We start from the raw sequence: 17,137 nt of genomic DNA, 5'->3' as shown, positions 1-17,137 counted from the left end.
GTCATAGTTGTGAGTCCTCCGACAGTCGTCGACCTACAAGTCACAAAAACTTGCTTTATGTATCTTGATACTTAGAAATAGATAAGTAATGAGAATTTGGTAGTTGTGTCTTGTGACATTCACCTATTTGAAAAACAAAAAACTTACCATATCTAGATACGTATAACTTGACAATAAAGGCAGCCTGGATCTATAAAACTGGCCAACATATGAAACATAATGCCAAATCTGTGGTCTTTGTTGCTAATTTCTAGCTCAAGTGAATTTTTTATTTTTATGGTGTCCAAGAAGTGTAAAATTAAACAGTATTTTCTGTTTTACAATCTTCAAGATGACAAAGCTAGAAAAATCATAAATATATTGTCTGAAAGCTAAGATTATTTACTTTCTAGCCACTTATATGCCTTAAATATCCTTTCCTTCCTTGTATGAAATGTTTTCTAAATGTTTAGTTATTATGTCAGAAGCCTTCTTTAATCACACTCCTTCAGATAGGCTAACCTCTATCATGGGTTTGGATGTTGAACTTTACATAATGACAGTCTTGTGTAGAAGTTCAATGAAGCACAGAAAAATGATATTTTTTTATATAACTTGTAAACAAGGTTTGATCGTACATGGAAAATGTAAAATTATTCATTACTTCTGATGTTGTGAACCAGTAGGACAGGAATGATAAGGGGACATGTGGATTAAGCAGGCCTTGGAACAGGAACAAAAGGATGAGGTTGAGAAAGATAAAAAACCAAAGAAGGCAATGAGGATAGATGCTGGACTGCCTAGGCTCAGGTCTGCAGAGAGTTGGGAACACCATTGAAAACCTTCGAACAGAGAAAAGAAGCTATGAAGATCATGGAGATAAGAGTGAGGCAGGCAAACATTAATTAGAAGAGAACCACCCAACCCAACAAGTCTCAACAGCAGAGGAACCAAGTAGAGAAGGATAGAGCAGCAATAGTAGTATGGGCTAAAGTGGTGAAAAGAAAAAATTAACCTCCTCAGAAAACCCTCCAGGAGCACAATGAGGTAACATAGGAGGGTGGTAAGAAAGAGAAGAAGGCATGAAATATAGGCTCTAGAAAGTGAAGTAGAAGCTAAGGGGTCCACCCCTCAAGCAGTAAGAGATTTCAAAGACTGGGAATCAAGGAATGGAAATGAAGAATGGTTGTAAACCAAGACAAAAGAGTCAAGTAGGCGAGGAGGATAAGACATGTAAATACAGGTGCACAGTTGGTCAAGAAATGAGTTTGCATTACAATAATATCAGAAGGAGAGAAGACAGTAGTCTTGAGAAAGGTTTAGTGTAGTAAAGAACAGAAGGAATTGAAAAACATTGGAGAAAGAAAAGAACATACTTGTAAAATCACATAAAGAAAGAGATTAGAAGAGTGAGGATTTTTCTTCACTGATAAAGCAGTACCTAGAGCAAACCCTGGTGGGGGAAAACAGCCAGTCAAGATTATCCTGGCCATATTCAAACTGAGAAGAAGGAATGTCAGCCAAATGGATGGGAGAAGAAGGCCCTGTATGCATGAGGGAACTCACAACTCATCGAACAATGACTGTCACATCCCCCACGGATCCTGTGTTAGTAACATCATCACCATCAAGTAACAAAGTAGAAGTTACTGCCACTTGAAAATTCATAATGGTGAAGCAGTGAAAAAAAATTTTCTTGTTGTTTTGTAAATAAATAAAGAAATAGCTAAACTTGAAGTTCTGTAAACTTATGCAATCTTATGTAATTAATTAATAAGTTTAAAACACGTTCTTTCAAGACAATGCCAAGGAAAAGAATGAAGTTATTTGGAGCGCAAGTGTTTAGGGGGAGTTATTGCATAAGGAGGATGTGTTGACCTCCTATTGGTGGAGGGCTATTGTAGCCTATGTATCAGAAGCTACATGTTTCGAAGACTGAGCCTGCCCCTTCATACAAATTAAGAAAGACTTTCAAACGAATGAGATACTGGGAGGGGGTAAAGACTGAACTGAAGAGATGAAACAGCCACACCAAATGAGACAACTTCCAGAACTGAGATTAGAATGGAACCAACCATCTAGTACACAATGGCAGTAACGCCACTGACTGCCAGAGTGCCCTACTCATTATTACACCAGTGGATGACTTATTGAGGAGTGTCAAAACCTCAAGAGGTGTACAAATGTGGAAACATAAATTTGTAATTGAGATGATACATGAAACCATCTTTATGTTGTTTTATTTTTGGGGGGTGGGTGGGTGTATGTAAATATGCCTAGGTCAGTGGTATAATGATGAAATTGAAGAGTCCTTAATGAAACCTGTATGCTGGGATAAAACAACAGGAAATAATACTGTCCTAAGAAACCTTATCACAGACACTGAAACATATGTACCAAAATTAAGAAACTGAGTAAAATGAAAAATCTAATTTAAGACAATTTAAATCAAGGTTTCAACTGAAGTGTTTGAAAATGTGGTAGCTTTCTTTTTTTCTTAAAATTAAGAAAACAAGCAGAAGAAAGACTACATAATGAATGGTAATGAAAGTTTAAATAACAAGAGCAAACAAGTTTGTTAATCTTAAGAAAAATCCCATCTCAACAAAGCAATGTGAGGAAAAGTATGAGCCTTTGTTTTAAATGCTAGTGTTCATAGGGTTTACTGTGTACGGAGGATATGTTGTCCGTTGCTGGAGGGCTATTGTCTAAAGACGATTACATCATAGACTAGCTCGTCCATGTTAAAACATGTAGGAATGGTAATTTCATCCAAGGCTTGTGGCACACACAAAAATTTTCTTGGCACATGTGTGAAGTAATAGCTCTTGGTTCTGTGAAGAGGTGAGTAGTATTTCTGATGATTTACTTATAAGAATATGATCAGTAGTATTGAAACTAGTATGGAACAAAAGAAAGATTGTAAAATTAGTAATTTGATTAGTATGAAATCTAAAATGTAAAGGTTTCATAAAAAATTAACATTAGCAGTACATTAACCAAAGAAGAAAAATTAGCACTGCAGTCCTTAATGAAGGTGTTATTACTTAAGCTGATAGAGATATTAAACAAATGTAATTACACAGCTAGTTTGGACATTTATTTGGTTCATATATTAGTAAAAGAAAAAGCTGGAAATGTATAACTTTAGCACCTAAATTAAATTTACTTTACTTTAATTCTAACTTCAACCCATCACATTTTTCTACCTTACCTATAAGCTAGAATTTAAAATTTTAAATCCACTGATTCTAGTATAGGGACTTCTGTATAACTTGCAAAACATTGTTACGAGGTTTCTGTACCTATGCAGTAATAATAAGTAAAATATAAAAAATTCAGTTGAATTTGTAGACAAATTTAAGAACATACAATTTAAACTTACTGATATGTTTGTATCATTTGACTTGGTCTCTTTGTTCACTAAAGTTGGAGTAGAAGAAACTATTAACAGCTTTCGATAAAGGTTAATTAAGACTATGGTATCACTTCTGGATGTAACAGATGTCATCTACTTAACCTGTTCATGTGTTGAAACCTCTTTTTTAAAAATGAATAATTACTATCAGCAAAAGATGAGATTGGCTATAGGTCCCCTTCTCATCCCTTTGTGATATGAATGTGGACAAATATGAATGTACTGCACTTGACAATACTAATTTAAAATCCAATTTTTGTATAAATATGTGGATGGCATGTTCTTGGTATGGCAATTTGGTGATACTGAGTTGCATAACTTTGCTGACTACTTAAACTAAGTTAAAACATCCAAATAAATTCAATTCATACATAAAATAGAACAGAATAACTGTCTTTCATTTTTAGTTGTACTATGAAAAGAAACTCTGATGGAAATATTTCCATGATAGTTCATGGAAAACCATTACTCAGTCTCCATGATGTCACTAATTCCCAAAAGCTAAGTTTCAAACCTTTTTAAGATAGAATATTTAAAATATTCTATAATGAAATGGGCTTAAGGAAAAAATTATTTAAAAAAGTACAGGGCTTCAAGGTCTACATGAGAAAATAAATTGTAATTACCATCATCATACAGCATACTACACTGAAATGTGTAAGATATGAAGGCCAAAAGCACAGTTGTACTGCCAAATATACAAGAATTGATGAAAACAAATACATTCCCATTTTCAAATCAATCAATAAAATTAAAATATAAAGAAATAAAATCTAATGTTTGAGAATCTATTTGGAATCTTGTGTATTGTGCTAACACACAATATTGAACCAAGATGATGGTCCAGTAAATAATCCATGGAATGAGAAAGTCCCTTTCTTGTATATGATGCTCAATGTTGTAATTTATGTTAAAAGTTACCCTTGATAATGGTATCAAAATACTGTCAAAACACTTAAAATTTTGAATACAAGTTGTAATTAAACAAATGTTGTATGTGTAGCAAGTCACTCCTGATGATGGCAATGAAACACTGTCAAAACAACACAGGCTTCTAATCACATGTTGAAATTAAATTACTGTTGTCATAGCTATAACAATCACTCCTGATTGTGCATGAAAAAACACCACTTGTGTGCTTCATTGATCTCACAATTCTTATTTTTCATTGAAATAGTTACTTTAGCAGTTGTGTTTCACTTTACAAAAATCCATGCTGGTAATTTGAAATTAAGGAGCCTTACAGTAGATATTGGCTCAAAATGAGAAAAGAGATCAATGTGGGTGGTCTTTTTGAAACAGCTGTACATAATTTCTAAACAAACAACATATAATAAGATAAATATCTATTTGTATTATTTTTAATATATATTTTATTCCAAGGTTTTTCAACAAAGACATTGTTAGGCCTGTAACAATATGTTATTGCTAACAAGCACATGAAACCTTGCTTTCATGTCAATGGTTTCAGGACATATTGCCTAACAGTATTGTATACAACTATGTCATATAATAGTTTTACTTCAATTATATATTGTAAATTTACCAGGAAATCTAATTTTAGGTTCACAGATATTCAACTGTTATCATGCTTTATGTTTGAAGTGTTTCTATGTTTCAGATGTGGTAATGTTTATGAGTTGTGCACACAAATGACAAAATGGCATGTATTAATTCACATTATAACATTTCAAAGTAAACAGACTGAGGAGGAACTATTATGTCATAACAATTCAAGAAATATACATTTGAAGTTATTGCTTCATGAGTAAGACAACAAAGTAGTTACCAGAACCACTGCAATCACCAGATCCAACATTGAATTATAGTTTAGATACTAAAACCAAATTGTTTCTTAAAAGAAAAAGAAGGAAATTACCTTATATTTCTTTCTTTTCTCTATCTCATCTTTAAGGTTATTTTCACAGACTTTAATTTCTCCTTCCACTGTTTTCAGAAGAGCTAAAAGATCCTGCTCAATACAGAAGAACTTACTATTACATCACATGTTACGTAACATGAGTTTGTTAAAATTTATAATATTCCTTTGCTAAAGAAAGTTTATAAAAAATGTGAATTAACCTAACCACTTAAAATTTCATGTTTAAATTAAATGAAAAACTTCTGAGCTTTCATATAACAAAATAAGGAATAACTTCGTTTACTTTCTAAATTTTGAGATAGGAGAATGGTTCTTAGATTAAAAATAAATAATCCACTTTGCTAAAGATATTATGAAAAAAAAGGAAGTAACACAATTAATCCAAAGCAGTTTGTGTGCTGCCAACAACATCCTACCAACCAGCTTGTTTGCTACTCTTCTGATTAAAGATTTTCTCATACAGCCATATTCTAAGAACTTAATTTCTAAACAGAGAAATAGTAACCCAAACATAAACGAAGGGAAAAGTGGGGGAAGAACAATTACACCAGTAAAAAGATTAGTGAGGAAATATTAACAATTTACAACACTTAAGGGAGGAGTGTACAGAAACACAATGCAACAGAAAAAATTAGTAGGTGTGTAAGAAGAGTATTAAAAATTAAACACCAGTAAACAGATCAGGGAAGAACCAATCCAGAAAACAGACAAGAAAAGAGGAGATAGTAACAACAGGAACATAGAAAAAGAGAAAGGGAGAGAAGCACATTGCAATAGCAAACAGATCAGGCAGGAAATACTAAAATCAAAGAGCCGATAAGAAAATAGTAGACAGTAGTATCAGAAAACGAGGAAAGAATTATTACACAAAACAACAGATAAGAGAGAATTTTAGTAACATCAGACAGTAAAGTAGGAGACGAAATATTTTTAGTAACAAACACAGTCCATATGTGTACCTTAGGAGCAAACTGATGAGGTTCCTCAAGGTGCAGATTTTGTTTACTCTTCCCATGAACTTTACTTTTTCTGTCATCTTTTATAGATTTGGACCCTATTATAAAGTCCCCTGGTTCATCTGCATTATCCACTTCACTTCTAAGTTTGGTTGTCTCATCAGTTTTAGGGGAGTTTTCATCAGTGGAAGCCTGGTCTCCCATCTCTTTCACCACTGACCGTTTTTTTTGCGCTATACTCCTTTCACCAATGTTACTGACACTACTTTGTGGATAACTTTCTCTCTGTCGTTTCTTACTTTCTGTAATATCTTCACAAAATCCTTCTTCACTTTTGTGTACACAGTTATCACTTCCCGTAACACGTATTACAACAAATCTTTTTATATCTTTCATGTCTTCGAATACATGGTTTTCAGGACCTTTACCCTTGCACAGAGAAGAAGGGCTGTTCTGTGTTGATCCCAAATTAGCTGATCTTACAGGAGAATTAAAAGCACTACCAGCTTCAGAAGAAGTGTCTGTGCTGGATGCACTTGGTGTGGGAGATGCTTGAAACTTTGTCTGAATGGTTAGAGGTCTCATCAATTCAGCTCTGGTATTAATTGAGAGGGACTTCATGCTTGGTGGTTCTCTCTCCCCTAAAAAATTCTCTGCCCCACTTTCATTTTGTGAATTACTAATATCAATCTCCATGACATCTTCATCATCACTATAGTCTGAACCACTCAGATCTTCATAGCGAGGCCGAAGTTGAGAAGGAACATTACCAACACCTTCCATCATGGGACTTTTTGCATAATTGTGACTATCCAAAGCAGGAGGAAGCTTTGGGAAGGGTGAGGTCTCATTCTGTTGGGCTGACCTTAGCTTCACTGGAGTGCTGAGAAATCAGTACATAAAACATCTATATTATTATAGCGATAATTCTACAAGTCCTACTACAACATTACTTAATTAGACTATTCTATGAAGGTAAATGCATATTTCCATTTCTTAATTTTAAACATTTCATTGCACTATACATTGATGATAATAGCTAGAGTTAGTGGTATAGTAGAGAAGATGGAAAATAAATATAACAGTTACCTTAAAAAAACGTTTGATATTAATTTATAAGGTCCTAGAGATTATGCAAATGACATGTGAAAAACTATAAGATAATAAATAGCATTTTTACACTCAACATGAAAATTACCTTGCAGGTAAATTATTCATATTCAAAGTACAAATAACTACATTAAATAACCAATTCTTATTCAAAATAGTAGAAAAAAATCTAAATTAAATGTTTTATTTTTTTGAAAGTATATACTTTTAGGAAAGTTCTTGTCAAATTTCAAACAACTTCATCCACTAGTTTTATTTTTGGAATGAAATATGATGAGAGCATCGATACCTACTAAGAATTTTAGTAGCTTTTGGACATAGGGTTAATCAAAATTTGTGTTAAATCAATTTGTCACAAAAATAGTCAACTAATGAAAATCAGTGTTACAGATTACACAGGCCTGTGCATGTTTTATTTTTACATGTTCTACAGTAATTCCTGTATACTGAATCAAAAAATTTTATCCATTTTTCTCCATCACATACAGATGTTTCACAAAACATTATAATGCAAAACATAAAAGAAAGACCACAACACATAGTTTTGAGATTAAAAGATGTAGATTTCACAAAAAAAAAAATCAAGATGAATAAGGATGCATATTCGTTTGACGTCAATGTTCTTCCCTTTTCTTCAGTTTGTTTGTATTTTTCTTAACAAACATATTAATAAAAAATATTCATTGTGGTAAATGAAATAATAATGTGATCTAAGTAGGTTTTTCTTCTCAATTTGTAAACAATCCTTACATGATAGAAAAAAATGAATATTATTTTCAAAATCTGTGAAGCTGAATTATGGAAAACCCGTTATTAAAACCAAAACAACTTTTATCAAGTATAAATTTGCAGGCTTGTGTTATTGCTGTTTTCAATTATTTCAACAATCGATTAGTTGAAATTAGCATTTCCAAACATTACTGTTTTCAACTGTTCCAACGATCATTTAATAAAAATTACGATTAAGTTGATTGTCATGAAAATAATTAACTACTTGAAATTAGTTTATGATTATTACTATTTTTGATTATTCCAACTATCCAAATAATCAAAATGTTGTTTTATGTTTGTTTGTTGTTAAGCACAAAGCTATATAGTGGACCGTCTGTGCTCTGTCCAACCTTAGTCTTGCAAGTTTTGTATTTCAACCTTGTTTAACATTGGTGATTTGGGGTCATGATTCAAGGGTCTTGAGTTTGACTCCCATTGCCCTTAAACTTGTTCACTTTGTCTTTGTTATGGCAAAGCTGCTAATCTTCCACTGTCAGCAACTGCTGTCAAATTTGTGTTTGTTTTCTTTCTGAACTGCCTACTAGAGGAAAGGCAACTGACTGGCAACACTCACTGCCAATATTTTTGTTTTCTTTTTGATCTGCTGATTAGAGGGGAGGCAACTGTCTGTCAGGACACTGCCAATTTTTTCCCTTCCAGGTATCATGATTTGAAGAACTGTACTAATCAATTAACAGGCCAGCTGATTAACCGATTAGCAAGTACCACTAATCATTATTAACACGTCTAGTTTAAACCCATCTGACAGATGAATAACAGTAACTAATACCATTATCAATAACTTACTTAAAACCAAATGACATCTGAATTAAATTAACTAGTGCCATCATCAACATGCCTTTCTTCAAGCCAATAATGGTGAATCACACTAACTAGTATCGTTATTAGATATGGGCAATTAATTCAATATAACTGATTACCTATGAGCATCGATTAATGTCCCATAAAATAATCAATGAATAGAAAAATAGTACTTAATCAACATCATAAGCAATCTAATACAATAGACAAATTGTTTATAATCTACAACATAAATTTACATAATAGATAAATACTTCTTAATTTACAGCATAATTTGATATAATAGATAAATAGACCTTGATCCACAACATGAACAATCTAATAATAAAGATGAAGATGGTTGACGAAACATAAAATATTTTATTTACAAGGTTTGAACATTTTGGAATACAGTTATTCCATCTTCAGCAAAATCTGAAAATAGTGTTACAAAGATATTTATTAACTACTGCTATAGTACCATTAATAACTAGTTTACTTAGACACTGAGTAAAGTGGTAAACAGAAGGAAAAAGAAAAAACAACAGACTATGGAATATATTATGAACAGTTGAGATTTAACTGTTTAAATTTAGAATAATTTTTACATTTAAAGAGGTTTGCAAGTTGTTAAGAATAGGGCAGTCTTTAGCTATGAGTAAAATTTCTTAACCATGTTCAAGGTCTTAAGATCCTATAATCATAATAGAGAAATAACTACATGAAATACTGTGACCAGTGATTTCAACATGTACAAATGGATGAATGGCTGGGTTTAAGTAATGGACTGTTAGTTCTGGTTGATACTCTTAAATGTTCACAGACTCTAGGTTTCAAGTGGTGTTTTATCTTGCCAGTGTATGTGACCTCACAGTCACAACACATATACTTATACATGAACCATGAACATAGAATTTTAGGTACTTATTCATTATATTGAAATAAGTGTTTAATGCAGAGGCTAGGTTTGTATATTAGTTTGTGCTGAATTTGTTTTCTAGCTTTTTAAGGATTGTGAGCCCACAAAAGGAAGACAGATAATGAGGGTAAATTTAGGGACAGTGTGCACAGTAGGTGGCTGGAATTCACTGTTTAGAAAATTGTGAGAAATATGTTTTTGAAAATCAATTGGATAGCCATTATTTAACAGGTGTTTCTGCAAACGTTTTATTTCCCATGTAAAATAGAGTAATTTTAAGAGTTTTATCCCCAACTTCTTTAACCATAATCCAATGCAAGTGTTATGAACAATCTAATTTAACAGACAAACACTCCTTAATCCACAACATGAACAATGTTATATAATAGATAAATTGTCCTTAATCTAAAATTTGAAAATTATTGTTAACAATGAAAACACCCAATTGATGAGACAGTGCATATTAATATTTATATGTAAGAATGCAAGAAAATTATATCTAATTAGCAATACTCATTACTATGTTGACTTTTTGTTTTGCTCTAAATAGGTATCTTGCTTTGATCACAAGTTAATATTAAAAATAATAATTTAATTGACAAATAGTCCTTAATCTACATCATAAACAATTCAATGTAACAAACAGTTCTTGAACTATATCTTATATTAAGAGAAGGGAAAAAATACTTAAACTTTTTTAATTGGAACAAATGAAATGAAACACTAGCTTAAAAACAAAGCTTCCTAATAACACCAGACACAAACCTGAGGTCGGGCATTGGTTGAACACACTCTGATAATACCAAATCTTGGTTAGGATTTGAAGATTTTCCATCATTGACAGCAGCCAGATATTCAGCATGGTCATCAGATGTCAGTTCAGGATGAGTTAACTTTACAAGCTATTGAAATGAAATGGTAATAAAACCACAATTAGCCAACACTTGAAACATTTATTCTAGCAGCCAGAGCATTATATGTTAATTCTGGATGAATGTGAAATAAACAGAAGTTTAAATTATTATAAACATATAATATGACAGTTTATAGAATAATTTTAAAGTAATAAAGATAAATAGCTACAGTTTGAATTAGTTTATCTTTTCAATACATTCTGTAAATTTCTCACATTCTGAAACATTTTTTCCAGTTATTTTGTTGCTTTTTGTCACATTTCTGGTGGAAGATGCAAAAATAACCAGTTGTTTCTTAAACTTTTGATGTACATCCAACTGTTCTAATTTTGTGTGATTATTAAACAATTTGCATTTATATTAGCTGTTTTACTCTGTAAATGTCTGGAATCTAAGTTAGAGTTCATCAACATTAAACATTTTATTGTACAATAACAACTAGAATTTGTTCAGGTGATTTTAAAGCATTTTCATATTTAAAAAGCTAGTGAATAATTCAGCTCAGGTTGATGAAAGCCCAAATTACATCTAAAGCAGATATATTAATCCTCAAATCTATTGGCACAAGTCATCAGGAATCCCCAAATTCTTAACAATCTAAAAGTACATCTTATCAATGTAAAAAATTCAGACTAGCAACCAAGATCAAATGGAAACAAAGCTATACAAATATAAACACTATTGTCTGAGCTTTTCCTGAAAGGAACTGCGGCAAGAGTGACTAAGTTATCATGTTTATGTACTGCTCACCTGTTCTAGGTTATCAGCCAAAACTTAGATGTTTAATTAAATATGTTTTTTATGTATTCTCCATATTTATCATAAGCAGTAACCCATGGTCATGAGACAGTGTTTGTTAATAACAACCTAACACCATTAGGAGAAATGTTTGTCAAGTAACCTTAATGTTATTAGACAGGTTTGTAAGACTACAACGAGGAGAGTTTATTCAGTAAACTAAAGACCATGATACAGTGTTTGAGACCAAAAGAGGTTGAGTTTGTCATACTAAAATCTATAAAACACCAAACAATGTTAAAAATGTAGTTCTGATACTATTTCATGACAACCACGTTACATTATTTACCGACATATTCAAATCATTTTTGTATAAAATACTCAACCCTTTGTACATATACATTTTTATTCTCCTGTAATGAAGTTTCTTCTCATGTTTTAGCATTTGTTAACTTCCAGTGTTTGATTCTGTCAAGTTTGATTTACAACACTTGTTGAAATGTAAAATTTTAAATTTAAAAAACATAACTTCAAATTAATACTACCATTAAAACAAAGAATCAGTTTTTTAAATAATATATGAGGTTTAAGGGTTAAAAATGATATAATAATTTATTGTCAATGTAGTGTTATTGAAGAGTAACAAATGTTACATTTTGGGGTTATTATTCAAGTATCATATTTTACATTATTAAAGTAAAAATGATACTTAACTCTGAAATACTCCAAGCCTTTCCTTATTGTGTTTGAACCATGCCATCAATAAAACATATGACTCAAGTTTTCACATGTCCTTTATGCATCTCCACTCCCACATCTTCCATGTGCAAGCATCAAGGGATCTTACATAAACTCTGCTTTCTCACTATAATTCATATTTTAATGAAAACTGCAGTTATTGAAGGAGCTGCCTAACAATATATTCCGAAAGAGCATACATACTCCAGAGGCACTAGCCCCCTCTTCATCCATTTCTAAAATGGCCAGTGAGTCACACAACATCCAAATTAGTGGGTGCTCAGGCAGAATTAAATAAAGACTCAACAATATAAAAAATAAAGAAATAAATAATAAAGCTTGAGATGCCCCCGTCCTGGTATATAGTGATAACAGTAGTTTCATTTCTGATATCTCTAATGCCATGCATGAATGTTCACACAGACATGGGAAAGTTACCTACAGTATATATATATATATATATATTACATATAGAGTCCCCATTGGATGAATATACATACATATTCTCACACCAGGATAGACCAGAAATTTGTTTTTCTTAAATATATAATCAAATAATTACACAACTTCAGACACAGAATTGTTAACAGAAATGTTAGGTGAAATACAAATATTTGGGATGCTTAAGACAAACAGGGTTTAAAGAACCCAAGACAGTCCTGACTGGGTGAATCAATATAAATACAGATGCTCAGTACACAAGAGACTGTATTCAATTATTATATCTTTATTGTTTTATTTATTTTGAAGTAAAAATTATTCCCAATCCCAGACATCCTGGAAATTTTTAATGATGGGTGTTGGGCAAAGCATACAAAAACTCACAAGATATGGCTTTCATAGAGTCTGAAGAATAACCACAGAATTCTGAAATTGAAAATATAGTGATGTCATGAAGGTAAAATAGAAAAAAAACAATATTGAGATTTGTTCTCAAGTCAATCTGTAAGACATATTTAAATGGTGAATCTGATGAGAGAAAACCTACAATTCACATTTAAGGTTGTCTAAAACAAGCCAATTTGTTAATGTGGGTGTAGCAAGATCCATGGGACAAGAATCATCATAAGAGATATGAAAAAATGGTGGATTCCCCTAAAAAGATTCCATTCTTGCAATAAAGGAACAAACAGTCCTGACCAGACATAGAAAACAGTCTTTAGGAGGAGAATCAGGGTCATTCGGGGTAGGTAACACAACAGAAGAAAAACAGTGGTGACCATCTCTCACAGTTCAAGTCTCTGGTAGGAAGGATACAAGTACAGAGCCCTCCTGGAAAAGTACAAGAAACATCAATGTCAAAAACATCTAATCATCTCTCCCCAAAAACAGACAAGAAACGAAAATATGTCTTCAAGGAAAGATGGTAGAATTTCAGGAGAGGCTAGGCAAGCTTCTGTTGAACGTGAAGCAAGTTAAAAGTGAAGTACATGCAAAAACAGAAACTAAGCAGAGATTTTATATAGTATCTTGCAGCATAGTCCAATGGACAGAAGTGTGAAAAGAACATAAGGACCCCACAATAATAAAAACAATATCAGTGAGAACTGCAAGGAAAACATCAAAGCAGATGTGTGATCCTGATTAAAAACAATGAGGAAAATTGCTAATAATTGGCACATAAAAAAATATTTCACAATAAGACAGCTCAGAGCACGTAAAGCAAAAATTTATGATGGTCAAAGTAATAAAAAACAAAACATGGAAGACCCCCCCCAAATAATAATCAAACTGCAAGTCAAAAAATTTGAGAAATAATAAAATGGGAATATGATGTATATGAATAAAAAGCAATAGCAGAAGAAATAAAAGATTCATGTACTAAATCATCTCACATGGCATAGGCACACTCAGCTATGATGGAAATAGATTCAGTAATGAAACAAAAATGAGATGAGCAAAAGTGACATCAAGATTAGGGCTAGCACTGAATACATTGAGCAATCAGGACTGACAATATATCTACAAGTTTACCTTGCACACAACAGACAGATCGTATATGTAAAGCCTCCAACTAAATTATAGAAAGTCCAATAGAAGTGGAAACAGCTGGATTAAGAAGAACAGTGTAGCAAAATTAACAGCATGACTGTCAACAAAAAATATAAATTATAGCAGTAAAACGAATCCCCTAATGCTTGCACAATAAGTCACAGGGAAGGGAGGACGTGGAGAATTATTGGTAAATGACGTTTGGAAATTTGAGTCATGTTTTGTTGACAGCAAAGTTCAAGTTCAAGAAAGACATACGAGACGTAAGTCTATGCAATTTGAAGTCTAATATTAAAATGTTATAAAAGTGTTTCAATGTTAGCCTTTAAATTAAGAATCAGGGTTGAGGTTCATGCTTTTTCTACCAATCATCCATATTCAACATGCACTTCCCTCCCTTACCCCTCTTTGTAAAGTTCTAGCATTGTGTAAGATTAAAACAACAAGAAATATCACAAAAAGCAATAATATACACAGTTACAATTAAACAAACAGAAAATGTTGTTTGGCTTAGCTTATAATCTTAATAAAGAAACAACGTCTAACAACATTAAAATAACATTCAATATCATTGTTATTTGAGATATTATTGTATGAATTCCTAACAATACTAAAACTACACTCAGTATTAATAAATGTAATACACCATTTGAAACACAATAATTTATTATGCAAAAACAAAGATATTTTTAACATGTTTTGGCTACAGTTTTTTGGGTAAAATTAAAATAGGCCAAATAACCATATACATACATATATTTAAAAAACCTTTCCAATAGAACTTGGTGCAGCAATCTAAAAGTTATTATTTTTTAATGAAGGAAGAATATTACAAATTTTGAGAAGAGGTTTATAAATGATTTGACAGTCCATGTATCTAGAGAAAAAGTTTTCCTATTTCAGTTGGGATCTTGGAGAAATAAGGTAGGCAAAAAACTTTATCTTTCTTTTTGTATAAACAGCTCAGACTGTCAAAGATTAGACAAGTTCATATTATGAATTATTTTATTAACAGCTTTATCAATGATTATCACATAATATTCTTTATCTATGGCTACATGTTTAATATAATTTATTTTATTGAAAAGGTGAATATCACTGGATGAAATACAAAATCTCTGTAAGTTAAGAGCATAGAACACATCAGCTTTTTTTATAAAAGGGGTGAAACAAATCTATATGTGGTGGTAAGGTGACTGAAAAAGGTTTATGAGCCAATTAATTGGTTTGTTTTGAATTTCGTGCAAAGCTACACATGGGGTATCTGCACTGAGCCAATTAAATTCAATGTCATTGTTATTTGAGATGATATTGTATTATTGTCCATCAAAACTAAAATAAAACTCAATATCATTGTTATATAAGATGTTACTCTACTGTTGGCCATTTCTTTTATAAAAAACATAATAAAGATCAATACTTTACATTTAATAATAATAATATTGGACACAAATTTTAGCTCCCAACAAATTATATTTACATACTTGCTGAAGAGCTTCCAAAACTATCTGTCTGTTTGTTTTTAATGTTCGAAGTTTCTGTTCATATGCAATTCCATTTGTAACAGAACATTATTATTAAGTTTTGAAAAATACATACATACTTTATTTAATTAGATGATTTTCCTTCAGATCTTTTAAAACAGATTTTTCAGTTCTCCATGTCTCAGTAGTAAGTTGGATGTTTTGTTCCTACAGGACCGTGCTCAGAGGGGGAGGACTGGACAGAAAAATTCCAGCGTGTCATCACAGAGAGGTTAGGTATAGCCACAGGTGGAGAGCCATATCATGATATCCGTTTCAACTTGATGGCAGTTGTAGCTGACCGCCACATTACTCTTATTGGCTTGTTAAAAATCAGGAGCCCAAACAATTGTCTCAAATCAAGAAAAAATTCAAAAGAAGTTTGCAGAAAACTCAGTCTACAAAAAGCAAATTTCCTTAGCTTTTAACCATAAGTCTTACTCATATAAGTCAACAGAGGATGTAAAAGAATGTGTCTGTAAATATTGAAAACATTAATATTTTACTCAAAGGCAAAAGACATAGCTTGAAGATGTAAATCAGAAGTTTCATTAAATAGAAAAGTTTTACCTTCTACACTCTGCCTCAATAGGTTCAGAGGTGTTTGTAATAGAGAGAGGGAAGTGACTGGAGGAGGATGAGGACAACACCAGATTTTCCTTTAATACAGATAAACTGAAGTTTATCCAGACAAGCCTACCATTTGGTTTAATGTTAAGCTTGGCCACCTTGTTTTGTTGTTTGCAAAAGTTAATACTAGTTTAACAATATAGGCATACATAGATTGTCAATTCTTTACAATCACCCAGCATTTCAGCAGGGGCCAAAGGTTGTTTTCATTGACATCATAATTGAGAATGAACGTTCTTGATAGTTACCAATAGACAATCATATAATCCATTGTTCAACTGGAATTAAAAGCAACTAGTACAGACAAGTGTTATCCAATCATCCTTCGTGAGTAAAAATCACACAAAACATACAAAGAGCATAAGGCAATAAAAATAACTTTGTCCTAGTGTGATTGACTACGTAATTGTGTATATATACATTCTGCTATATAACTTTTAAAAACCAGCTTGGTAAGCCCAAGTTTAATATTTTTTGTATAAATTATGAACTCAAAAACTAGCTTTGTTAACTGCAATTTCACATTTAGCATATTTAAATGATAAACTAAAAATCCAACTTTTATAAACTGTTACTAAATTATATAAATTTTTTAATTTACCATGGTCGATTGGATAAGGTTTCAGTCCATCCAACTCAAACAGGCGACCATCAATAGGAACGTAGCTAACAAAGTGAAATGCTTCAATTGTGCGTCCAGTTGGAATTCCAACAGATTTTTCTTGAAGATGACGTGGTTCAGCTCTGTAATAGGAAAAATACTAAT

The 17,137-nt window shown here is 32.0% G+C and overlaps 1 protein-coding gene across 1 annotated transcript in view; it reads right to left on the bottom strand.

The window, feature by feature from the left end:
• Positions 1–17,137, bottom strand: part of LOC106458913 (ubiquitin carboxyl-terminal hydrolase BAP1-like) — a 31,635-nt gene that overhangs the window by 4,123 nt on the left and 10,375 nt on the right. The window contains exons 8-13 of the mRNA XM_022385289.1: positions 16,965–17,115; positions 15,703–15,786; positions 10,602–10,738; positions 6,239–7,118; positions 5,277–5,369; positions 17–33 (exon numbers count right to left, since the gene is read on the bottom strand). Of these exons, the coding sequence (XP_022240997.1) occupies positions 17–33; positions 5,277–5,369; positions 6,239–7,118; positions 10,602–10,738; positions 15,703–15,786; positions 16,965–17,115 (1,362 nt within the window). The remainder of the gene's footprint in view (positions 1–16; positions 34–5,276; positions 5,370–6,238; positions 7,119–10,601; positions 10,739–15,702; positions 15,787–16,964; positions 17,116–17,137) is intronic.

Source organism: Limulus polyphemus, unplaced genomic scaffold (genome assembly GCF_000517525.1).
Source record: "Limulus polyphemus unplaced genomic scaffold, Limulus_polyphemus-2.1.2 Scaffold533, whole genome shotgun sequence".
Taxonomy (NCBI): Eukaryota; Metazoa; Arthropoda; class Merostomata; order Xiphosura; family Limulidae; genus Limulus; species Limulus polyphemus.
The sequence above is the reverse complement of the archived record's forward strand: the minus strand, read 5'-3'. Positions and strand labels throughout refer to the sequence as shown.